Genomic DNA, 27,337 nt, shown 5'->3' with positions numbered 1-27,337 from the left:
TTTAAGTTTACTGAAGAATTTTATTAATATTATACTGTACACATAAACACTTTATCACTTTCATTAGTGATTTTGTGTTTCAGGAACGTAAAACAAACTAAGCATAGAATTTATAATTGACATTCTTAAATAAAACTTACAACATTTATTAAACAGTTACCAAATTAAAATGTTTTCCTGAAATGTAGGTACAACGTAAATTAAAGTAAAATCAGTATTGAAGATTTCATGAAAAACATGCAATAATTTCCACTAGAAGACAAAGGGAATAATATAGTTTTATGAAAAGGGCAGAATTTCTTGCTGTTCGAATATCTTGCATATCGTTGAAACGTTGGCGTAGAAGAGATTTATCTTCCTTCAGTCGCAGCTCCAAAGTCTCTTGTCCAGTCATGTCGTAAAGAAATTTGGAACCGTTAGACGAAACGAAGAGCTGAGATCCATTTGCAAATTTTTTTGGAGTGAGAATTATGGATTTATTACTCGATGTTTTCAGAGTTTCGTTGGAAATCACGTTGTTGATCTTCGAAGGAATTTGAAGTAGATCTTCCGTTAAATTCTTTTCAATCATATCAATAACGATGTATCTATCTACAACTTTGGGATTTGATTTCTCACTCGAGTTTATGTCATTTGAATTTTTGTCTTCTTTCTTAGATGAATTCAAGACAGAAATTTTGGAGGAAGTATCAGAGCCTATATGATTCTCAACTTGATTGTACTCAGATTCCCGATTCAGCTGCGAATTTTCCTGGTCGAAAGACAAATTAAGTCCAAGAGAATGAGTAGTCATATATTTTGCGTTTGGAGATTTCTCTTCCTTCTTGATCACTATTGACGATTTCGTATCAGACGACAGCAACTCTTTCTCCGAGTCAGTTGATGCAATACTCTCTGTAGGGGCTTCTTCTTTCATAGATGAGTTCAAGAAAGAAATTTTGGCGGAAGTATCAGAGCTTATGTCATTCTCAACTTGGTTATACTCAGATTCTCGATTCAGCTGCGTCTTTTCCTGATCGAAAGACAAATTAAGTCCAAGAGAATGAGTAGTCATATATTTTGCGTTTGGAGATTTCTCTTCCTTCTTGATCACTATTGACGATTTCGTATCAGACGACAGCAGCTCTTTCTCCGACTCAGTTGATGCAATACTCTCTGTAGGGGCTTCTAAAGATTGTGGTGATGTAGGGGAGGATAAAATGTTTGAAGTCAATACCAAGATCATATTTGCCGTCTCACTAACGTCTTCTGTTTGAATTTTCTTGGTGACAGTCGCAGTAATTGTATCGGTTTCTTCTTTGCCATAATTCTTGTGAGTTCCATCCGTAGTTACCTTGTCAGTCACTTCTGATTTGGCCGTAACAATAGAGGATGAGGGTGTTAATTCTGTTGACTTTCGATGACTCTCAGATTGTACCATGTTGTCCTTCGTGGTTTGAGATCCAGATGTTTTTGTAGGCATTTCTGTACTTATTTCAGTAGTTACAGAATCAATTTTAGTCATGGAATTTATTGTTACATCGGCAACAGTTTCTTCCTCATGCATGCTGGGTGTACTTCCGGTGATATGATGGACTGCAGCAGGTGTTCCTTGATTTGTAGAAATAATGTTAATTTTTATCTGATGAATTTCTTCCTTTGTAAGATTTACTTCGCTTTTGGAACCTTTGTGAATTTTTGCAGACGGTTTCCCAAAATCTAGATCGTTCTTAGAGATTACCTCGACTTTCATATTTGTTCTATCTTGTTCATCCGGATTGGCCTTGCTAACTGAGGACTTTTGGTCAATAACAGAGAGACCGAGGTTGTTGTCAAGAGGTACGTGCTTGTCTCCGACAGATCTTCGCTTCTTCTGTGACTTTCCATTGTTGCCGTGTTTATTTACTAATTTCAGTGCACTTTCAGAACTACGCAAGCTGTGAAATATTGGACGATCAAATTCATTGTCCCTATTATTCGGTGGTATAGCGAAGAATGGGACGTCTGGAAGAAATCCTGCGAAAAGAAACAAAAGAATTACTCATTAAACTGCGTCTGTCATGTTTCATGAAACAGGCCTCACGAATTAATCAATAGTGATGCTTTTTGTTGTTTGTCCATTTCTTGTTTGAAATTGTTTATCAGTCATTTCAACAAGTGAATGGATGTTCGTATAGTGCGAACCTTTTATCCAATTCTTATTGGTATGGCATGTTAACCTTATTTCCAAAAGCTCTACTTCTAATAAACAGATAGCGGATTTTCGATCCCTACACAACGACAATACGTCACGTTCCTTGGCGTACTGGGAGCGTAGCAAGGAGTTGAATGACCTCCTAGCAACTGACATACATCTCCCGTTCAGCATCGGACCGAAAATCAGCTGTCTGCTAATAAATATATTCACCGAAACGTTTACGACGATTTGCAGACAGCACTTTGCGGATGTAGGAAGGCAATTTCCATAAGGTCTTGGTTTTACCAACAGTGTCACTGCCAGGTCCTGAAATTAATGAAAACGAATTTCATTACACATTATTATTATTATTATTATTATTATTATTATTATTATTATCATTATTATTATTATTATTATTATTATTATTATTATTATTATTATTATTATTATTATTTGGACTTTCATTTTGAGAGAGGAACAGATGTTAATGGTGTTCGACAATAAGTTGCTTAGGAAAATATTTGGGGCTAATAGAGATGAAGTTATAGGAGAATGAGGAAAGTTACATAACAGATCTGCACGCATTGTATTCTTCACCTAACATAATTGAGAACATTGAATTCAGACGTTTGAAGTGGGCAAGGCATGTAGCATGTTTGCGTGAATCCAGAAATGCATATAGTGTTAGTTGAAAGACCTGGAGGAAAAAAATCTTTGCGGAGGCCGAGACGTAGCTAGGAGGATAATATAAAAGTGGATTTGTGGGAGGTAGTATCTGCCGTTAGGGACTAGTGTCGTGCATTTCAAGCGCTATATTCGGTTCAAGAACCGAAGTCTGCTTTGAAGAAGCAATCGGCCAGGTCTTCAGATTTAACACCCCTCGATTTTTTTTTTTGGAGTTACATAAAGAGCTTGATATATGAAGAGAAAATTGATAATGTGGATAGAACATTTGTAGCATTTCCTGGTTGACTTTAGCACAGGTTTCAATGATACGATTCTTTAAATGTTCCACATCAAGGGGTGTCAAATCTGGAGACCTGGCCGGCCATTCTACTGATCCACGTCGATCAATCCAATGTCCAGGGAACTGTTCATCCAGTCTGCTGCAACATTTCTGTGGCTTAACCTACTAGAATGAAGAATGATATCAATTCTTTCCTCCTTCGATAATGCCATCACGAAAATCAAGAAATTTGTTATAGGAACGCTTCACATAATCACAACAATGCATTGAAACTGTCACAGGTTAACCAAACAGTAAAGCAGGGAAAGCCAGTTACCAGAATTGCATAAAATATATTTTCCAAAGCCTCTTTAGTACTGTACCATGTTACAAATTATCTGTAGATGCAGTACCGTAACTAATGTTTGTGTCATTATGGCAGTTATCATTAAATAACTTGAAAACGATTAGAGATAACTCAAATCGAATTGCAACATTGTTTTTCTAAGAAAATTTCACATGATTATGAGTACCTACATGGCCCCCTTTCCGTTTAAAATATCAAAGTTGCATTCAAAATGGCGGCTTTTGAGATAGCTAAGGGCTAGAATGGAATGCGTCACTGGCAGAGCATTTGGTCTTACAAATAATGGTAACACCTATAGCAATCGAAAATCAAGCATAGGCCTATGGAAGATATTTATATGGTTCCAGACTTTTGGTTCAACCTGTATTATAACATACGCTTATTTATAAATCGTAGAATGCTTTTAAAAATGAAATGTGCTCCGTATTCTCTGTTGTACTTTCGTTGATAGGAATCTTCACTGTGGCTAAATCTTAAATTAGGGAAAATAGAGACCTACTTACTATAGTATTGAACAATTGCAAATTAATTTAATATCAATAGCTGATGACTAGTAGTCCTTGATTATCTCATTTTGCTTAAACTGGTGCTAAAATTACCGCATAACTTTACTAAACTGCATATCTTTCCAGTGCTGCATATATTTACCTAGAACTACCGGTAGGTATGGATGATGCGAGAAATGAAACGAGGAGAATACGAGAACTTAAAAAAGAAGAAAGTATAACAAGAAGACAATGAGAACAAGGGAAAGGGGAGAAAAAGGAGAAAGCAACAAGAACAAGAGGAAAACAAGGTCAACAAGCGGAAGAAAAGTGAATAGAGGAAGACGAGCAAAACGAAGGGTATACAAGAAAATAAAAGAAGAGCGGAACTACAAGCACAACAATGCGAACATGAGGAGAACAAGGGGGATATAAATAGGACAAGGAGAATACAAGAAAAACAAAGGAAAGTGAAGGAGAACAAGTGAAATACAGGGACAAGGGAAATATAATAACAAAGTGAATACAAGGGGAGATAAAGGAATACAAGGAGAGGAGAAGGAAGACAGACATTTAGGGGGAGACAAAGAAAACAAGAAGAATACAATGAAAACACGGGGGAGATAAGGAGAACAAAGGGAATACAAGAAGAATAAGAGGAACACAATGAGAACACGGGAGAGATAAGGAGAACAAAGGGAATACAAGAAGAAGAATAAGAGGAACACAATGAGAACACGGGGGAGATAAGGAGAACAAAGGGAATACAAGAAGAAGAAGGGGAACACAATGAGAACACGGGGGAGATAAGGAGAACAAAGGGAATACAAGAAAAAAAGGGGAACACAATGAGAACACGGGGGAGATAAGGAGAACAAAGGGAATACAAGAAGAAGAATAAGAGGAACACAATGAGAACACGGGGGAGATAAGGAGAACAAAGGGAATACAAGAAGAACAAGGGGAACACAATGAGAACACGGGGGAGATAAGGAGAACAAAGGGAATACAAGAAGAAGAATAAGAGGAACACAATGAGAACACGGGGGAGATAAGGAGAACAAAGGGAATACAAGAAGAACAAGGGAACACAATGAGAACACGGGGGAGATAAGGAGAACAAAGGGAATACAAGAAGAACAAGGGGAAAACAATGAGAACACGGGGGAGATAAGGAGAACAAAGGGAACACAAGAAGAACAAGGGGAACACAATGAGAACACGGGGGAGATAAGGAGAACAAAGGGAATACAAGAAGTACAGCGTAACACAATGAGAACTCGGGGAGATAAGGAGAACAAAGGGAATACAAGATTATCAAGAGGAACACAATGAGTACACGGGGGAGATAAGGAGAACAAAGGAAATACAAGAAGTACAGGGGGAACACAATGAGAACACGGGGAGATAAGGAGAACAAAGGGAATACAAGAAGAAGAAGAGGAACACAATGAGAACACGGGTGAGATAAGGAGAACAAAGGGAAATGCAAGAAGAACAAGGGGAACACAATGAGAACACGGGGAGATAAGGAGAACAAAGGGAATACAAGAAGAACAAGGGGAACACAATGAGAACACGGGGAGATAAGGAGAACAAAGGGAATACGAGAAGAACAAGAGGAACACAATGAGAACACGGGGAGATAAGGAGAACAAAGGGAATACAAGAAGAACAAGGGGAACACAATGAGAACACGGGGAGTTAAGGAGAACAAAGGGAATACAAGAAGAAAAAGGGGAACACAATGAGAACACGGGGAGATAAGTAGAACAAAGGAAATACAAGAAGAACAAGGCGAACACAATGAGAACACGGGGAGATAAGGAGAACAAAGGGAATACAAGAAGAACAAGGGGAACACAATGAGAACACGGGGAGATAAGGAGAACAAAGGGAATACAAGAAGAATAAGAGGAACACAATGATAACACGGGGGAGATAAGGAGAACAAAGGGAATACAAGAAGTACAGGGTAACACAATGAGAACACGGGGAGATAAGGAGAACAAAGGGAATACAAGATTATCAAGAGGAACACAATGAGTACACGGGGGAGATAAGGAGAACAAAGGAAATACAAGAAGTACAGGGGGAACACAATGAGAACACGGGGAGATAAGGAGAACAAAGGGAATACAAGAATAAGAAGAAGAGGAACACAATGAGAACACGGGTGAGATAAGGAGAACAAAGGGAATACAAGAAGAACAAGGGGAACACAATGAGAACACGGGGAGATAAGGAGAACAAAGGGAATACAAGAAAACAAGGGGAACACAATGAGAACACGGGGAGATAAGGAGAACAAAGGGAATACAAGAAGAACAAGGGGAACACAATGAGAACACGGGGGAGATAAGGAGAACAAAGGAAATACAAGAAGAAGAATAAGATGAACACAATGAGAACACGGGAGAGATAAGGAGAACAAAGGGAATACAAGAAGAACAAGGGGAACACAATGAGAACACGGGGGAGATAAGGAGAACAAAGGAAATACAAGAAGTACAGGGGGAACACAATGAGAACACGGGGAGATAAGGAGAATAAAGGGAATACAAGAAGAATAAGGGGAACACAGTGAGAACACGGGAGATAAGGAGAACAAAGGTAATACAAGAAGATCAAGAGAAACACAATGAGAACACGGGGGAGATAAGGAGAACAAAGGGAATACAAGAAGAACAAGGGGAAAACAATGAGAACACGGGGTGATAAGGAGAACAAAGGGAATACAAGAAGAATAAGAGGAACACAATGAGAACACGGGGAGATAAGGAGAACAAAGGGAATACGAGAAGAACAAGGGGAACACAATGAGAACACGGGGAGATAAGGAGAACAAAGGGAATACAAGAAGAATAAGAGGAACACAATGAGAACACGGGGAGATAAGGAGAACAAAGGGAATACAAAAGAACAAGGGGAACACAATGAGAACACAGGGAGATAAGGAGAACAAAGGGAATACAAGAAGAACAAGAGGAACACAATGAGAACACGGGGAGATTAGGAGAACAAAGGGAATACAAGAAGAACAAGGAGAACACAATGAGAACACGGGGAGATAAGGAGAAAAAAGGGAATACAAGAAGAGCAAGAGGAACACAATGAGAACACGGGGGAGATAAGGAGAACAAAGGGAATACAAGAACAACAAGAGGAACACAACGATAACACGGGGAGTTAAGGAGAACAAAGGGAATACAAGAAGAACAAGAGGAACACAATGAGAACACGGGGAGATAAGGAGAACAAAGGGAATACGAGAAGAACAAGGGGAACACAATGAGAACACGGTGAGATAAGGAGAAGAAAGGGAATACAAGAAGAACAAGGGGAACACAATGAGTACACGGGGAGATAAGAACAAAGGGAATACAAGAAGAACAAGAGGAACACAATGAGAAGACGGGGAGATAAGGAGAACAAAGGGAATACAAGAAGAACAAGAGGAACACAATGAGAACACGGGGGAGATAAGGAGAACAAAGGGAATACAAGAAGTACAAGAGGAACACAATGAGAACACGGGGGAGATAAGGATAACAAATGGAATACATGTATAAGAAGTGGAATGTTTAAAGAAAAAGGGGACAACAAGGGGAATACGAAGAGAACAAAATGATAACAAATGAAACCGAAGGAATACAACTGGAAGAAAAAGAAAAAACGGGATGTGAGAATGGGAAGGAAACGAGAATAATATAAATACAGGGAGAATAAACGGAATATAACGAACGAGTGGAATAGGAGGTGAACAAGGGAAAGGCAAGGAAGGGGGATTTGCATTTTTTGTGACCATCAGTTCTCAAGTTTCCACCCCCTATCAATGAGGAGGTAGACTTAGTACTACGTCAGAATTGCATTTAGTGGTTATAGTCAGGGAACTTACCTATGCCGAAGAGCGGCACTATAGGATCGTCTTCTTCGTCTATAGGACAGAGCCCGGTGACAACGACCAGAGTGTCCATCGCGCGGGTAGCGGTCACGGCATCTATAATGTTTTCGAGTTCCTGTTGGGCAGAGCTCTTCAGCGAGGAACTCGGGTCTTCCAAATCCCATCCTGAAATCTGGTTCACAAGTACATTTCAAAATATAGGTCTACTTTTCTGCTCAAGCAACTCTATCAGAGATTTATCTACGTGTAATAGCTTCCGTTAAATTCAGCGATTATTCCGGTACGGAAGTGAACAGTTGGCAAGTTATTCCCCTTGCATGGGAATTGGGCATGTGTTACTTGGATGAACGGGTTATAGGTAGAGGAATGGACGATATCACACGCATTTAGGAGTTCATTGTATTGCCTCCAAATTTTGACGTCCGTAAATCTACAACATGGGCCTCCCAGCTTTGATTTCCTGCGAAGGAGATCATGCTTATGATTTTATCTCTGTTAAAAACCATCGTCTCCGGTCATGATTGAATCCGGGAATCTGGGATCTTTCCTTGTGTTGCATTTATCCAAAGGTGGTGGTGTTGCTCTAGAGCAGGGGTACAGAACTGGCGAGAGAGGGGTGGAAAGCATGGGGAAAGCTCACCGGCGTTGAATGACGTATCTGTGGCCCGTACGCAATCACATAAGACAGACACTGAATACAAATCCCCTCCCCTACCAATTCAATGACGCAGGGATGGAAGGAAGGGGTGAGTGACGTATGCGATGAGTGACGCTACACCACAATTTTCTCCCAGTTCTGCAAGTCTGCTCTAGAGTCCATAGAGTATTTGTTTCATTATTTATTATTTTATTGTTTTTTTTTAATTACAACCTAAGGGAAGAACCACTAATTTTTAAGACTTTTTATGAATCACCTTGTTGATAATGCATTTGTGTACCTCAGTTTTAATGTTACTTTTTTTTAGTTTGTGTTAACGTTCGGCTTTTGGATTGCCTGTGTTTTTGTTTTTTGAAAGGATTTTAGATAAGGGTGCAAACAGCCATAGCAGCTGAGGCATCCTTTTTAAACCCCACTAACTTAAAACTGCCGAGATGAAATTTATGCGAACAATATTCGGATATAATTGATCAGACTTCAAACAAAACGACAATTTTCGACGGAAAATGACCTCCATTTTATAAAAAGTAGCAGTATGCCAACAAATTGAATTGAACATGTAAACTGAATATACAGATCACGATACACGAAATATACACGAAATGAAAGAAGAGATCAGGGCCGTCCAATGATGAAACTGACGAAACAGGTCAGTAATGCCCAGTATCGATGAAAGCTTGATGATCATTATGATGATGACGAAAGTGATCCTCAAGATTTGCTGTTACAGAACTTAGTAATTACAATTAATATTTTCAAAATATGTTCTAATGTCAACATTTTCATAGCGATTGGAAACTCATGAAAGCCTCTATCTAATTTTATATCTCAAACTTGAGATCTAACACATTTAGAATGACACACGGCGGGAGTCCAGGAGCGTGGTTCAGCATGATCCAATATTTCCAATTAAAATGACACGGGATATGGAAGTAGGTTTGAAATTCTTTATCTCCGTTGGCAATCAATACCGTACCAAAATTCGAACTGCAATTTTTTCACCTTCTACATTTCTGTGCTGGCTACGACGAGAAAGTGATAACGTTGGATGAAAGTGGAACTACAGTTGTAGCGTCTGAAGTTTATTATAGACCTATCTATACTTTTCACTAGGCACCACGATCAATAATACAGCGCTAAAACCTATAAAGTAACTAATGTACTTGAAATTGACATAAGAGCGGAGAAAGTTGAGGAATCAAGATGAAATAAGCTATGGAATATGCTAAGAATAGGATTTAGCCTGTGCATATGGATTGTCTGTTGTCCATATTCGACAATTTGTATTGTCTCCACCACTGAGAGCAAACTGAACCTCATCTGTCCATACTTTTTGAGATAACCATTCCGATTCTATTTTCATCTGAACTACTAGTGAAAAAAAATATCTTTTTTCATAGTTAGCATCTTTGAATTCATACATAATTTATGGTTTGTAGGCTATGTTTTCAAGGGTTTGCTTAATAGTTTCCAAACAGTGATGTATGCCATTTGCAAGCGTTTGCTTAAAACATTAGCACTGCAGACTGAGGAAGGGTTTTCTCTAAATAGGTTTTGGTTTTCGTGAAGAACCCCTGTAACTTTGATATCGTTAATTCTTAATCTTTCCGAGATCATTTTATTATGAACTAAACCAGTTTCTTCTTATTTATTTCACGATAAGAAAGAATGATACAACGATCATCTCTCAGTTTCATTTTTGTCCGAAATTATTTTAATTCGGCACTAAAGTTTCTACCACATTCTTAATAACATTGCACTAAACCAACTCTTGTTTAAATAGCTAACAGATGTCTGTTTATTTAAAGAATATTGTTTCATCATAATAGAAACATTTACTTCACCACGAAATAATTATATCCCGTTCTTTTCAAATCCCATAGTCGCATAGTTTACCATGACTAATGAATTTATTTAGAAAGAACAGTAATTTCAGCATCGTTAGTTACTTCATAATATCATATATGGGGCGCTCAGAGCACAAGGGAATCAAGTCACGAAAATAAACTTTTCAGAAAATTAGACTTAAAGTATTTTATTTACATTTAATTACCCTTTAAAGGTGAGTGTGATTTTAATCATCTGCACCATTGCAAAGATTGTGAGGACATGAATCTTTTATACTTTGAAAGTAGCCTCATCTAAGATATGTACAGACGAAATATCTCCCAATTGAACAAAAGTGGACTTGATTCCCTTGTGCTCTGAACGCCCCATATTTTACTTATGAAATTGGTGTGATGGAAGCGATAATGCAATATAATTACACCTTGGAACAATAAACGCAAACTAATATACTTACCACCAGTATGAAACCGTTTTCGTTCTCCTTCATCCGCTCCATGAATTCCTTCGCCAGTGTTGCCGTTACGGATTTCTCTGTTGTTTGAGAATGTAGCTCATTCTCATCCATAGGAGTTTTTATTCCTGCATTATAACAATGAAATCCTGTATTATTTTCAATGCCATCTTTACTACTGAAATCATCGATTCAAAATGTCTGTTCATGAGCAAGGTCTATCTATTTCAATACAGTATAATACACAGTTTGGACAGTTGACATAGGTGGAAGTACCAAAGGAAGGATTTTGAATCACAGAACGTGTGTCCTGATAAGCATTCTTTGTACTGTAACACCACTTAGACATTATTGTTTCTCTTGAGATTCATGTTTTTTTTTTTTTTTTTTCAAAACAGTATCTACCTAGGTATGTATGATGTTGTGCTTCTTTTCTTATCAATTTTAAGCGTTACCGCTGTAGTTCCTTTTGAAGTGATCTTTTATTTTCGATATGGCAAAAAACATGTAACTTAATGTTTTATAACTGGCAGTCCGAATTATCTTTATCGTTCGTAGATCCCATAATCTAGATATTTTGTTCTGAACAAACACAATCACATCAAATACACACATACACATATATTATAATAATAGTAAGCCTATAAAATTATTTACACTCTTTATATTATTATTTTATATAATTTTGTGAAATTATATAATACCGTGAAAATAGTTATGCCTATGGATTACAAACTTAAATTAAGAATCTTACTAACCAAGGAATTATAACAATAGAAACAAGTTATAACATTTGTAAAGAAGTTTGTAGGAATTGTTTCTTGTCACAACTTTCAGAGATATACTCATCCTTATTTAAAACTCACTACCGAAACTCTCTAGATAGTAAGACTGACCGACATGTGGTGCTAACCATTACATCTCTGCTAGTGTGGAGACCAAGAAGGCAATGGAAGCTACGCCTTTCTCCTTCTTGAGCGCCTAAAGCGTTGTTACCTTATTTCAAAGTAAGTAGTTTATATAAGTACAAAATAAGATATTTTCTTAGAATTCTTCAAAATGTGTTCTAATCGTTTGGAACGTACGGGAAAATATGACTAAAACTACTAATTCCATAATAGAAGACCTCGGAGGTAAATAGTGATAACCCTCAAAATTAAAATTGACAGTTTTCTGGTTGTTAACATCCTATAAGCCACATTATCTTTGATTTGGTTAAATACTTACGAAAATATGTTAACAAATGACTGGATTATCCTGCTTGAAAAATATGGCAATCCTCTTGTGTTTGCAGTAAAAATTAAAATATATGCAATTTGTATATGTGGGTTATCATTATTTACCTGAAATACCTCAACAATGACATGATTCATCATCTTTAGGCTTCCAGATTTTTTATCAGCAACAGAACCAGTTTCCTCAAACCTCCTAATTACATCCTCGTAAATACCAATAAAATATGAGCCTTCTATCAAATTCTTAAGTATTCTAAATTTTCTCAAACCTTCAATAACACTCCTATTGCTTTCGTGATAGCAATGAATAAGTTATATTTTGACATTTAATGTTAGTACTCTTTACTTCGATATTTCAAAATTCTTGTAGCAATACCTATAAAATCATAATGTAAAACTATGGAAATGAAAAATGTAACAAATACTAACACATTGTTTTTCAACACTGTCGATTTTTTTACCGTTGGTATTATAAAGTTTAACAGTCTCTTCAGACGAGGCCACTTAGCAGCGTCACTAGTGGCTCGTTAGTGGCACTGTGAACGCGCGTTTGAATTCCTGCTTAATATAAACATTTTTGTAGAGAATTTTTCATTCTTCCAGTGAACACGGACATAGAAGGAGATACACTTTTGAGAACTTTGTTCATACGGAGAAAGAGTAGACGTAAATTTAAAAGAAGAGACTGGGTCCAGCCATTGTTTTTGAAAAGACTGAATCGAGGACTGTTTCGTACTGTGTTTGATGATTTACATCAGGAAGATAAAAAGTTTTCTTTTTCGCATGTCTAAGGAAACAACGTAACGTACCGTAAACTGGGGCTACTTTGTGACAGTGAGTACAACTTTGTGACATCTACACCACGCGACTTTATTTCTTATTTTACCAGACATTGTGTAAACGTCCAAAAAGAAATTTTTGCTATCAGCATGTCCTCAGATATTCCTGCTATCTGTTGGAATGATTAAAATTTGCAAGTGCAACAATCAAGTGGTCTCGTGAAGACATTGTGTGAGTTGCTTATGAGTTTGGTTTTGAGAAAACTGTTGAAACATTGTTTTGATGCAGAAAAATTCTTTATGCAGAAGATTTGAAGATATTTTTATTTTAATATATGGTAAACTACGGCCTGTTGGACAGTCGGGCATGTTGGACACTCTGTATTTTAACGTGTTACCCCGCCACTTGTGGGCACCATATTCTGCTAGAAGTCAATGACGGAAGTAGCCACGAGTGGGGCTACTTCCGTCATTGACTTCTAGCAGAATGTGGTGCCCACAAGTGGCGAGGTAACACGTTAAAATACAGAGTGTCCAACAGACCCTAGTTTACCCTATTATGTTTTGTGATAATATTGTATAACATTAATTTTAAATAAGTGTTTATTAACTTGCTTCTTTCACGAATATAAGTAAAACGTGGACATACATGATACAACATTGTGACAGTCAGTGGCGTTGACACAAAGTTGCACCACGATGTTTCAACACTCTTATTTTTGCTTTATTTTTTTACTTATAATTAGGGACCGGATTTATAGGTTTTTACCTTTTATTCCTTACTTCTAAACTTATATATTTTTTTAGATATTTTCCCGAGTCATTGTCATAAGAGTCGTATATCTAAATTCTGTTGAACCTAAAAAATCTAAATTGGACATTAAGAACTAAAGCAAAAACAAAATCATAATTAATATATATTTTTATACATTTACTGTGTTTTATATAAATATATTTAGAAATTTCAATACATCTTATAATTTTTATTCTCTTGTGCTCTTGAGAAAGCGATCCAATCTGCGGTCTTTTCCCCTCCAGTCTTTTGCTGTTTTGAATAAAATGGTTAACAGGTAATGCCATCTTTCTTTGTCTAGCGGGCCGTAACTTCAGAGGCTTCACCCTCTGAAGGGCACTGTTTGAGAATGTATGTATTTTGGAATTTCCACAGATTGCAGATATGACACGCCAGTACAAGGGTATGAAGTGATCGAACTTTCTGTTGAGATGAATGAATTACGAAAAAGTTGTAGTATTGAAATGTATTGAAATCAAGTGAAACTAGTGAAATCACATTTATTACGACAGTATATTGAAAATAATTCCAACTTTACCACCGAGGAAAAAATTTACATTCAAAACAACACAACTGTAGTTTCATTCCCGAAACTAGGTGGCGTATATTCCTGATAAAGCGAAGATTTTTTTTTTCATTATCTACAGGCCAACAACAACACTGAATTTTCTGCTTTTTGTAATTAATCTCCAACAGATAAATATTAAACGCCATCCACCTGCACAGATATGAAGAACTTCTTGTACTTCCGTCACTACTACAAAGCTCATCCATAATAGTCAAGGTGTTCTAGCCATTCCTTTTTCAGTTATTGAGCGGTTATCGCGAGACGTATTTCTCAGAAGCTTTATAGCAGCGGTTATCAGTACAGTGCACTCTCGGGCTAGCGTCTCTTACCCGCAGATAAGAGATGTGCTATAGTGCTCCCGGGGTTGCTAGCGGATATGTTTTCTCCCTCTGCCTTCTGCACGACGTTGCATATTTCGATAACTCCTTTCCTTACCCGTTCATTCATTGATTCAGAGTTTTCTGCCCAAGGGTAGGTCTTTCACTGCAAACCCAGCACTCTACAATCTTCCCCATTTTTTCCCTCCCTCTTTATATAAGCTATCTGCAATAATGTAACTAGAGGGATTTTGGCCAAGAATCTAGGCCTCAAAGATAGATAACTAAAATCCAGGATTTGCTATGCTGAAGAAACAATCAAGGATTGATGTCATCTTACCTAAAGTGCGCATAAGGCTGTTCAGCAATGTCTCGCGCACCTTCATCATTGTCTCGACAAAGCGCAGGAAGGTGTCATTCTTGGAGTTCATCGCCGACAGGTCTTCGGTCTAAAAAATAGAATTCAAATAACTTATCTCAACGGCATTGCTATTCCGATAGTCCGGGTATATAGAGAATGTTGAACTGTTACATATACAGTATATTATTAGCCTATTAGCTGTGGAGTAGCGGTTTGCATGTTTGATCGTGATACGAACGGGCCCGGATTCAAATTATCGTTGAGACAAGTTTTTATTTTCGAGTTCTTCCCTCAACCAGTTGAAACAGATTTGATGGGTAACTTTCGGCATTGGATCTCGGACTCATTTGGCCACCAAATTAAACTTCCCTTCTTTCATAATTTCGGTTTCTTTCCCTATTTCACACTTGTGTCCAATGTAGAGTCGGCTGCGGGCCGCACCGAACTTGGACCCCTTGGAACCGTGGTATGTGGTCATTAGTTGCCAGTGGTAGTGCGATGCACCGTAGGCTGCCCCAGGGCTCATGGTAGCTAGTGGGATCGAGGTCGAGAGACCACGGTGATATCTATATGGAAATGTAAAATGGAATCCCCAGCAGGTTGTAGGAGAGTTTGGGGGCAGCCTACAGGGAAATCTGTAGGGCGGGGGGCTAGCTTTAGAGTATGCACATCATTTTATCCCGGTTAATACAATGGGCCCACTTAAGCCGCTTACATGGAAGGATATTCCCCAGCGTGTGCCACCCTCCTCAAGGGAGGCATATAAAATATAATGGAATAGAGAATAACCTCTAGTTTACATTGATTCAAGATATAAAACGGAACTGGTTATTATTGCTTTACAAATGTAACAGAAACAAATTATGACCACAGGAGAATGGTGTGGCTCTGAATTGTTTACGAAATTCTTTCCCGAAGTGTAGATTCTCATTTACTTTTTAGCACGTGTGACAGGTTTATCACCTTACCTGCACTTTATTGTCCACAGTTTGTTCCCTCTTGCGTCTATCAATCTCGGACGGAGGTCCCATATTGTCTGATAGGTATTTTTTCCTTTGGTAGATATCGGGATCGGAAATTGATGCTGCAATTCAAACACTCTGTTAGCCCAAATGACATTGACTTCATGCTAGTACAGTGCGATCGACAAGTCTCTCCGCAGTGCTTGTGTAGCCGAGAATTTACTAGGCAGAGGATTCAAGTGTATTTGGTAGACAATTCAAGTGGCAGCACTGGCCGCTGAGCATATGATAGACTGGGGGTGTGAGGTTGTCAAACCAGAATGAATGGGGCAGTGCCAACTTTCTACAGGATTGTATTCTAGGGTTATTAGAACTAATAGAGCTGCGGAGGAAATTTTCGATCGCACTGTATAATGCACAATACAGTGTCGAGTACTTGAAGCTTCCAGAGTCACTTCATATAATCTGTACATTAATTTCGTCAAGTCAGAAACAGGCACAAAATAATTATGGCATAAAATAAAATTTAGAGATTGATAAAGATTTTATAATGGGACATGCAACGCATTAGGAAACGTTTATAAAATAGAAATTTAAGTTAGTTTACATACAGTACGTTTTTGAAATTGCAGTAAAGACTGGTGCATTTTTCCTCAAATAGCTTTTGATTTCGTCGCGATAAGTCTATCCAAACTACTAAGAAAAATATAAATCTCACAATGAAAGAAAATCTAATTCATAAAGCTAATCCTATGTAAAACAATGGAAATAGAGTATTATAGAATAGAATGTTTTATTTTTGCTGGCAGAGTTAAGGACTTAGAAGGCTTTCTCTTCCACTCAACAAGCCTTAATCAATACAATAGTGACATACACATTGAAATTATGAATATTTACAATACACTTAAAAGAGTCTCCAGCAATATTCATCACTTAAGTTTTAACGACCTGTTATTGTGATGTACCGGAGTACATATGATATTTCCTTCATTTAACGACCAGATTAAAGGTATAAAAAAGTGGCACTCCAAAAATGTCCTAAAATTACTAGTATTAGAAATTGTTGTTAGTAGATTCCCTCAGAAATAATGGCTTCATATTTTCACTGATGGTTTCCTACTCTCCAATCAAAATGTATCTATCAGGTGCTGGTGCTACATGCTCACTTCTCTCGTTTTATAATCCTTAGTTTATGGAGCTACAAATTTTGATGGCGAAGTTGAAGTCATTTATTCGACACTTTATAATCTGTTGTACTGTATTTTCAACCAGCTGTTATTTTGAGTGATTCCAAAGCAGATAATAACCAGTCTATCGTCTGAAAGTAAAACAAAAACTGATTATTGAAAATTATACACGATCTGATGACGATTGAAAAAAGGATAGTTTTCCTACGGGTACCGCAACACTATGGATTGTCTGGTATGAAGCTGCAGTTTTTCTAATAAGGGAAGTGAAATATTACAAAGCCCCATGTCAACTTTATCATTTTGAAAAGTTAAAGAATTCATTCATTCAAAGTGTTCTGCCGAAGGACAATATGCAAACCTAACATTCGCTTATCTTTCCTATTTTCCATTTTCCTTTTAGTCTTCAATTATGATCCATATACAGTATAATATGGTAATGTTGTCTATAATATATTTTCTTCTGCCCCGAACTTTTCTTCCGTTCACCATTCCTTTCAATACATTCTTCAGCAGACAGTTTCTTGTTAACCAATGACCCAGCCATTTATTCTTCTCTTCAGAATTATTCTTTATTTACCCACTCTTTCTAGCACAGTTTCATTTTTAATTCTGTCTGTCCATTTCACATGCTCCAGGTTTCTCCACATCCTCATTTCAAAAGCTTCTAGCCGTTTCTTTTCACTTCGTCGTAATGTCCATGTTTTTACCCCATGCAATGTCACACTCCACACAAAGCATTTCACTATTCTCTTAGTCCTTTTTACAGAGGTCTGCAGAAGATGTTTCTTCTTCTATTAAACGCTTGCCTTGTCATTGGACATATCTTAGTATCGTTTCCTTTTCTGCAACAAGGTCTTATCGTCAGAAAATCTTATGTTCTTTATTTTTCTTCCTCTTGCTATCACACTCCATGTTCTGAAAACAGTTCTTCACTAAATCCTCCAAGTAGATGCTGAACAGGGTATGAGATAAAGGGCATCGTTATTGTGCTTCTCTCCCTTTTCCACTTCCTTTTGATATTTCTCTTCCTATCCTCCTGACTTTGACTCTTTGAAAACAATAGAGCTCACGCATCATTAAGATTCATTTATTTTTCATTGCTACAGTACGAGTTATTTTTAAAATTTATTTTCAGAACGAAAAGTTACATTTGTTCAGATCAAATTTCCTTCAATAATTTATTATGATAATACACTATTCTCTTGACTGACCATATTTGGAATTCAATCAGTGGTTAAAATACACTATGTCGTTTGTTGTTTTCTAATGCCAGACGTTTGACAATAAAGTCATTTGACCTCTTGCACTCCAATATTTTTCAAAGATATTGTCATGGTCAGCTACTGAAGCACAGATTTTGAGGTGTTCTGAATCCATTTCTTGATTAAATACACTATGAAATGTTTCATGTGAAACAATTTTTAGCCCAAAAAGGAAGCAAAAATGAGCAAAATTATATTAAACTCCCTTGTTTGAAATATCTCACAGAATAAACTCCTAAAATTAATGACATTACGTACGGTTCAGCCTGTATTAAGGATCGGAAGTACTAAACTCGATGTGGGAATTGCTTTACTCTACCCTAAAGGTGATTAATCTCTAGTTTACTAAGTATATTTATGTAGAGCCTTACACACAAAAAATGACTGCTCTCCTGTAGCGTGAATTTGTCGAAGTCCACTTCGGGCAGCGCCTGGTTCACACGAGTAGGGAAAGAATGTTTATTTTGTACATAATTTACTGCATCTTTGTTATAGATTATTCATAACACTTGACCTATAAATAGATAAGGGAAAAAAATAAACAAAATAAAGGAAAAACAGTAAGGAGTCATGCATAAGAAAATCCTTTACGTGTAAATCTAAGCTCTCACGGAATCAACCGAAGTTTTCCGAAGAGGACTTAGTGTATGGTAGCCGATCATTTTTTGTCTAAGACTGTAGGCTATGTAGTTTAAATATTTATTACCGCAAACTAAAAAGTTATTATAAAATTTAATTTTCACCTAAAAACAAAATAATAACTTCAAAATAAAATTCTTAACTACTTTAATAAAAAATATTTCCATATGAATTGTCACATATCTATTGAATCTGAACCAAAATCAGTCAATTTATGAGAAGTTAGTTACATATGCGGAAAAACAGACAGGAAGATCTTATACCAAGAACAACTTTTCCGATACCAAAATTAGTGAAATAGATTCTTCAAAATATTCTCAAATTGATTTTTGTCACATGACGATACTTTGTCTGCAAGAATAAATTAAAAATCATCTATAGTACGGTACCAGTAATGGTATTATTGGTTGAAAAAAGGCCACTGTTTCAAATATCTGGTTTGTTAAAAGACAAGACATACCTGTACTCATGTACCTAGATCTGGCCCAATCGAACAGAGATGAGAAGGCTTCCCGCAGCGCCTCGATGCAAACCTTGCAAGGGACGGCGTCATCTGCCAAGGCGCTACGCACCAGTAGGGTTACAGGACTGGCGTCAGATGCGTTGCCTTTCACGCAGCCCTATTCCAGGTCAAGGAAACTCTAATTAGCTGCATGAAAACATTTGAATTGGTTTGCGACAAGAGACCATAGTAATACTTTTCTAGTTGCCAGTTCCAATTTGAAAATTTCCTCAGCCAAAAATTTCCCCAAATTTCGTCAACATGTATGCAAATTTCGGATTGGTGTAGGAAATTTCTGGTAACAGACGCAAAACTGTTGTCTTTACGTTACAAACGAGTAAAACTTCCATAATATTACCTGAATATTGTTTTATAATATATTTAACTTAAGCTTCAAACAGTGACTAATAAATGCAACCTAACCTAATATTTTAAAATTAATTTCAGGGACACGGACATTCACTTTTAGTTCACATTTTGTTGTTAAGTGTTTTGGAGTTGCAGTAGAAAAAGTGTGTACAAACACAATACAAATTCAAAACAGCAACTGCATTCTAAATATTCATTTATTTCATTGGCCAAAATAAGTGTAATTTGAGGACCTAATATTCTAAATGTGCTAAGTAGTAGAATAAATGAAATCAGAAACATTACAGTGGCCGAACTTAATCCTGTCAATCACAATGTGTTTCCCCGATACAACGTCTGTTCAGCCGAGGGAGGACGACATTTCCAGCATCTTGCATAAGGTAGGCTACGATTTTATACATGTTTTAAGTAGCAGAGTTAACGTACAAGTGCAGCCGGCTTCATGTTGTTCTTTATGTTCACCATTAGACGCCGAGAAGCAAAACCCCGCGCCAGCGGTCATTACATAATAGAAGTCCTTTATATTGTGATGTGTGAAAACGTGTCCTGTACACAGCTGACGAGAATTATGTCTGCACATAAGCAGAATACAGCAGATATACCTATTTCCATGTGACAGTTCTTACAGCAGGAATAGTTTTCATAGACAATTTCTTTAAATTTGATATAGAAAAAAAAAAGAAGGAATAAGTACAAATACGAAGCGCACAAAAATATAAACTGGTCTGGCTAGTAAAATTCCTTGTAATGTTGTACAGTACGGGTATGACATTACACAAGTAGAATTATTTTGAATTTTGTATACTAATAATTTCAATCCAAACAAATGGAAATTTCGTTTAGTTATTGAATGCATATTATAATATTACGCCTTATTTCCAGTGACATTCAGTATTCATTAAAGAATTCTTTCATTCATAGTGTTCTGCCTAAGGGCAGGTTTTCCCAATCTTTTCTATTTTCTGCCTTCCTCTTAGTCGCCGTACATGATCCATTTAAAATCTTAATGTTAACATCTGTTATCTTCTTCTGCCACGAACTCCTCTCCCGTTCACAATTCCTTCCAGTGCATTCTTAAGTAGGCAGTTTCTTCTCGTCCCATGATCCAGACAATTCCTTTTTCTCTTTCTGATAAGTTTCAGCATTAGCCTATTCTTTCTTCACCCACTCTTTCCAACACAGCTTCGTTTCTAATTCTGTCTGTCCATTTCACACACTCTATTCTTCTCCATATCCACATTTCAATTGCTTCTAGTCACTTCTCTTCACTTCGTCGTAATATACATGTTTCTGCCCCATACAATGCTACACTCCACACAAAGCATTTCACTAGTCTCTTAGTTATTTTTTCCAGAGTTCCGCAGAAGATGTTCCTTTTTCTGTTAAAAGCATTCTTTGCCATTGCTATCCTCCTTTTCACTTCCTGCCAGTAGCTTATGTTACTGCTTATCTTTACAGATTAAAATAATAAAATAAAATCCTTGGTAGATCGATTCAGAAGCCGAGAGAGACGCAGATTGGCGCCTGCCATATATTGTGTGCATGGTACTTACTTGCAAGGAGGATTTGACTGGGAAATGATAGTAAGCGGAAACACCTTCGGATCTCTCAGCTTGATGCTCTCGTTTTGGTGGCATTCGCCCTAGAACCAGCACCACATTTCGAGGCTTCCCATCTGCAACAAGAATAAAACGCTTGCCGTTCATACAATGTCAACAAATTTGCACGATGAAATATTAATGATTCGATTCTCGAAAATTTCTGTGAAGTTTTTGCTGAAAAAACGACTAACGTTTCTTGCAAGTACCTACTCCTGTTCCGAGTGACAATGATAGAATTGGAAAATGTGAAGAGAAACAATTCAAAGGTAAGCGATCGCGCGTTCTTGCAACGGAGTTTGGAACTTGGAGGAAGTATCTATGTGAGCTCAAAGCCTATTGGCCACTTGTCTCACTCCGTTTTTCAATGTTCCGTTGAAGGAACATAACATAAATTTTAAAGAGAAAAAAACTAAAAATGGATGTAACCTAATATTTACCTCATTAAGGGGAGGAGTATCACAAGGATAATCAGCAGCACGACTGAACAGTAGCAGAACAGAGTCGCCGAAGATGTTAAAAGCCTGGAGAAAGCGAATGGCGGGAGGAAGTCACTGTCCTCGCTAGAACAAGAATCCGATCCCTTGGCGAGTGTCGCTCGAGTAGGCCTAAGCTTGCCCTGAAGTACCCAAGGAGAGACACGAACATCAAGGCTTCGATTTTTGATAGCGTTAATTTTGAAAACTCCGAAATTTATATAGGTACAGTCCATGGTCCATTTCCTTTAGGGTTCACCTCGACTTTTTTGTCTGAACGCGTAGAAAAACTAAAGATTTTTTGCTTCAGTTTAGGAGACTGAAGATAATAGACAAAGGTATCCCGTTTACATATCTGGTGGGGCCTGAAAACAGAGCTTAATTGTTTTACTAGAATGAGGTGATGTGGGCGACATCACGCTCCGACCATCTTCCTATTGCGGGGAGCTGACGAGAAAGTCTCTGCGAGTTGTATTTTAATTAGGTGCGGTGCGGGGAGGTATTGATGCATGGAGCACCGCTCTTCCTAGAACTGACCGGAGATAATTTGTTATGAGTATGACCCTTATGACACTAATTACTAAACAGATGACATCACTGTCAGCACATGATGTTTAATTATACTGTGGCTGAAAATACGAGGGCTATTCATAAAGTAACTTCCGTTTTCATATAGCGTGCGTAACAACAGAGACAGTGGCGCCGCTCTTGCGGTGGAATGTACCTTAAATCAGTACGCGTCTAGCAGCAGTAGAGTCAAGGTCGTGTCTTTGTTCCTCTCTGAGCCATGTGCTCTCAAAATGTGTACTGCAATCGGAAGTCCCGCCAGGTGTGAGGTACTTTCTGTAATGAGATTTCTTGTGGCCAAAAACTGTAAAGCTAGTGAAATCCATCGCTAACTTTGTGAAGTTTATGGGCCAGACGTGATGAATGAAGGTGGTGTAAGACAATGGTGTCGTATGTTCAAAAATGGACGAATCAATGTCCATGATGAAGAGAGAAGTGGTCAACCGAGTATCGTGATTGCAGATCTGTTTCGTTTGGTTGACGAAAGGGTTAGAGCAAACCGTAGGTTCACCATGTCTGAGCTTAGCGAGGATTTTCCACAGATTAGTCGTACTCTTCTGTACAAAGTGATTACCGAAGATTTGGGCTACCGGAAACTTTCTGTTAGATGGGTGCCTAAACTCCTTTCTGAGAAACAAAAGGCTCAGCGGATGGGAGCAGCACTGTCCTTTCTTGAGCGTTACGAAAGAGAAAGTGATGCTTTTCTCGATCAGATTGTGACAGGAGATGAGACTTTGGTGCGGTATGTGAATGCAGAAACAAAGCTTCAATCAATGTAGTGGGGCCATACTCACTCCCCGAAAAAAACCACAAAGTGTCGTCAAACACTTTCCACGAGGAAGCTCATGGCAACTGTCTTCTGCGAGAGGAAAGGTTTTGCTAGTGGAGTTCTTGGAGAGGAATACCACAATTAACGCTGAGCGTTACTGTAACACATTAACAAACTTGAAAGGGCCATTCAAAACAAAGGTCGTGGTATGTTGAGCTCTGGGGTGATTTCCCTGCATGACAATGCCCGGCCGCGTACAGCGCGTCGTACTGCAACCAAACTGCAAGAGTTCAACTGGGAAGTATTGGATCTTCCTCCCTATAGCCCAGATTTGGTGCCTAGCGATTACCATCTCTTCATGCACATGAAGACGTGGCTTGGCTCGAAGCGCTTTGACGATGACGAAGAGTTGAAAACTAGCGTCGTAGATTGACTTCAGTCGCAGGCGGCCGAATTCTACGATTGCGGAATTTCAAAGCTCGTCAAACACTACGACAAGTGTCTCAATGTGACTAGAAACTATGTGGAAAAATAAACTAGAGTGTATACTTTCAAACATATTGTAATCCAATTCTGTAACGTCATTCGCAGGTTTGTAAAAAATAAACGGAAGTTACTTTATGAATAGGCCTCGTATCAGGTAGTTTGAGACTAGCTGTGTGTCGGTGTGTTGTATAAGTTCAAACTGTTAGTTTATATTTTAAAAGTTGATCAATGTTGTCACGTTGGTCAATTACTGTAATGTAGTTAGTAGTGTGGCATTATGTCTTTTCTGCGAGCAAGAGTGGCGTTACGCTGGCTGTTGCCTGCGTGTATGATTGACAGTACTCCACATTCCTACCAGGGATGATCTCGTGAGATCTCCACAGTACTTCTGAAAAAACCGGTATTCAATTTCATAGGTGCCTGAATGAACCACGTCTCCGTTCTGGAAGCTTTGGCATCGAGAAAATTCTGTCGTCGTCCAGGATTAAACTCAGGACCTTCTAGTCTGTAGCAAGTTGCTCTAAGTACTGACACTTAATATTTAAGGAGAAAAACTCGCTCCGACGCCGGGGATCGAACCCGGGTTCTTGGTTTTACGTACCAAGCGCTCTGACCACTGAGCTACGCCGAATTTAATCCACAGCACCGGATCGAATTCTCATCCTTCGATGTTTCCCTTTGTGGCCTGACTCCAAGTTAGGCATATATGTGTTGACGTATATCCAATGTCAACTGCCATTATACTAGGAGCGCACTCAGCTGAGTGACTTGTTGGCCAGGAATCCGCAGTTATTATGCACTGCTAGCTAAGAGAATATTATGGATTATATTAATTTGTCCTACAGAATTTATCTGTAATATTGACACTTAATATTTAAGGAGAAAAATTCGCTCCGGCGCCGGGGATCGAACCCGGGTCCTTGGTTGTACATACCAAACGCTCTGACCATTGAGCTACGCCGAATTGAATCCACAGCACCGGATATTAAGTGTCAATATTACAGATAAATTCTGTAGGACAAATTAATATAATCTATAATATTCTAACAACTGAGCTATCCGGCCGCCTATTAAATGTCTAGCCATCTGGAAATACAATTATTATAATTTCATAATTATCAAGTACTGATGTGCCAAAACTTCTGACGACGCGAAAAATATGCGAACCACTACTGACATCATCTGGCCGACTTTTCACTCAGCCGCTAAGTCCCAACTCGTCTTTATTTACTTGTTGAATCTCTCTCCGGGGTCTCCATTGTTGTCACTTACTTTCGATTAGTGATCGACATAACAGAGTTTTCACCATTCTTAATGGCAATAGACGTGGCAACACAGAAAGTGACGCAATCAGGAGAATCGCACTCCCACGCTAGAGCTGATAAGTGACAAGCTGAACTACCGCTCGATTTTCTAGGTCAAAGCCACAGAAGTTTTGGTAGTACAGTAGTAGACCCTAGTGCAGCGGTCATCAGCACAGTGCACCCTCGGGCTAGTGTATTTTACCCACGGAAAAGAGATGCACTAGCGTGCCACCGTGGCTGCTGGCGGGTATGCTTTGTCTCTCTCCATTCTGCACGACGGTGCATATTCAGCATTCCCAGCATTCACATCATGCCATGTTTGCAGATTTTCTTGAAAAAGCTAAATGGGTAACTTCCCGTTGCTTTCCGCACACCACTCTCTCTTTCGCATTTAAAAAAAGAGACAAGGGACCCCAGCGTGGAGGTAAGGAGAGTGGATCTGACTAATTAGGCCCTCCGAACTTCACCGAAATTCACAGCAAGAGTTAAATTTAAAAATCAGTTCTATCTGGGTTTTTTTGACCCGATCATAGACCGGGAAATCCCAATTAGCTTTTGCTGTAAATTAAAAATATGATTTTCGACAATGTCGTTAGAAATTGTGTATCGGTTTTTCTTTAAAGAGTATAAAAAATTTCTTTGATTTCTGTTTTTTGGTCGAGCGCATAAATTCAAGGAATATCTCAAGTCCCTTGTCTACATTCAAATGAATTGCCCTAGACCTAAAAGCATCTATTTTCGATTATTTGGTCAAGGCCGTACGTGCATTCTTTGTTAAGAATCATTCGATAATTTGCGGAACAAACTTAAGAAATTACATAGGCCTGTTTGCATTGCATTCAAATATATTGCCCTTGACCAGAGAACATAAATCAACAGAGTTTTCTTTTTGATATTACCGATAGTTAAAGCAAAACCGACATCTCATCGACACGTCTCCTATCAATTTACCCAATTTTCAATAGTTTTTCCTTTTACTATTTTGTTAGTTACTAGTATTACAGTGAGTATTATTGAAATTGTATTAAGATAAGAGTGGCTTCAGAATACAACCTCAATAAATCATCTGCATTAATGACCGTACCGAGCAGTGCCGAACCGAAAAAGAAACAATCTATACAAAATGCGGGAGCATGATGCATTAAACAACAAGGTGGTGCAACAATTTAAAGAATCTAGCCGATGACCTAATTAGCAAAACATCAATATGAAGGAAATTTTTACGGGATGTGAAGGATCATGCAAACGATCTCGCAGTCTTCATAGGTGCTTTGATCTCTTTAGAAAGTTTCTGTTCTCATATTTTTTAGTTTTATTTTGTAAACATAGGGGGAAACTAAATCTATTGATATTGAAATTTATAAAATGTACAGAATGCAAGCAAACATTTTTTAAATATACAAAAACTATTTTTCTTTTTGAAAAAAATGCCAACATGGCTTTGTTAAGTGTACCCTAAAGAACATACAGTAAAAAATGTCAGCTTTCTAGCAGAAAAATGTGTGGAATCATTAGTAAAGTGAATGCAGAGAAGTGGGAAAAAAGGAATTGAAAATCATAGGAACTTCACTCCTTACATTTTTTTGAAAATCACTCAAATAACCTAATAAATAGTCTACGCTTATATTTCAGAATACCGCGTAAATAAGCTTACTTATGTACAAAGACTGTGCAAATTAAAAATAATTAAAACGCATGTTTTTTATTGATGGCACAAATGGTAGATAAATAAATAAGTACATAAAAATTATATTTCCCCTGGACCAAAAATAAATGATTCAATAAATCAACAACGACATATGTACTTACGCGGTATTCTGAAGAAGTTCCAATTAATGTGATTTTTGACCACGAATTACATAATTTTTACCCATTCCTACCCTTATTGCGTATATTTGTGGATATAACACATTAAAGATACTGTGATATAACTATGAGGCCATATTTTTATACGAGTAACTTAATTATGTTATGTAATTTAATACTAATTTCACAGTAGATTAGAGTAAATCAGATTAAGGTAATAATATTATTACCTGAACTCCACTCGTGACCATAACATGAAGAAACGCTCAGGAGACTTAACGCCAACACAATGATGACTTTAACAGCCATTTCCTACAATAGAATGTGATTATTATATCAAACCCATAAAAAGTCGTATTCACAACCACTTCCTAGTGCAGATTACACTTACCGTGGCAGCTAAACAACTTTACGAATGATATTATGTAGTATATTACACACAAACTTCATCCGAATAATTGAACATGAAGTAAATAAGAATATTTCATATCCGTTGTCATAGAATTGCAATAATCAACAACAATGGACCGTTTATGA

At 37.7% G+C, this 27,337-nt stretch overlaps 1 protein-coding gene and 1 non-coding gene across 2 annotated transcripts; both read right to left on the bottom strand.

The window, feature by feature from the left end:
* LOC138705679 (serine-rich adhesin for platelets-like) lies at positions 1-27,287 on the bottom strand. Its single transcript, XM_069834260.1, has 10 exons — positions 27,192-27,287; positions 27,031-27,112; positions 21,348-21,469; positions 19,384-19,543; positions 15,839-15,954; positions 14,850-14,958; positions 10,821-10,945; positions 7,855-8,032; positions 2,387-2,482; positions 1-1,995 (listed from the first exon to the last, which is right to left on the bottom strand). The coding sequence occupies exons 2-10, from the start codon at positions 27,107-27,109 to the stop codon at positions 227-229; spliced, it is 2,754 nt and encodes a 917-aa protein (XP_069690361.1). The 5' UTR covers positions 27,110-27,112; positions 27,192-27,287; the 3' UTR covers positions 1-226.
* Positions 24,249-24,321, bottom strand: TRNAT-CGU (transfer RNA threonine (anticodon CGU)). The gene has a single exon. It is a non-coding gene; the product is annotated as a tRNA-Thr (tRNA).
* Positions 27,288-27,337: the final 50 nt, after the last annotated feature.

Source organism: Periplaneta americana, chromosome 9 (genome assembly GCF_040183065.1).
Source record: "Periplaneta americana isolate PAMFEO1 chromosome 9, P.americana_PAMFEO1_priV1, whole genome shotgun sequence".
NCBI lineage: Eukaryota > Metazoa > Arthropoda > Insecta > Blattodea > Blattidae > Periplaneta > Periplaneta americana.
This window is presented reverse-complemented; position numbering and strand designations above follow the sequence as displayed.

Excerpts from the sequence above, each read along its gene's own strand:
- LOC138705679 (XM_069834260.1), bottom strand. The coding sequence starts at position 27,109 with ATGGCTGTTAAAGTCATCATTGTGTTGGCGTTAAGTCTCCTGAGCGTT. Across the intron at positions 21,470-27,030 it reads TGGTCACGAGTGGAGTTCAG|ATGGGAAGCCTCGAAATGTG; the intron begins GTAATAATATTA and ends TTCTTGTTGCAG. Across the intron at positions 10,946-14,849 it reads CAGCCTTATGCGCACTTTAG|GAATAAAAACTCCTATGGAT; the intron begins GTAAGATGACAT and ends GTTATAATGCAG.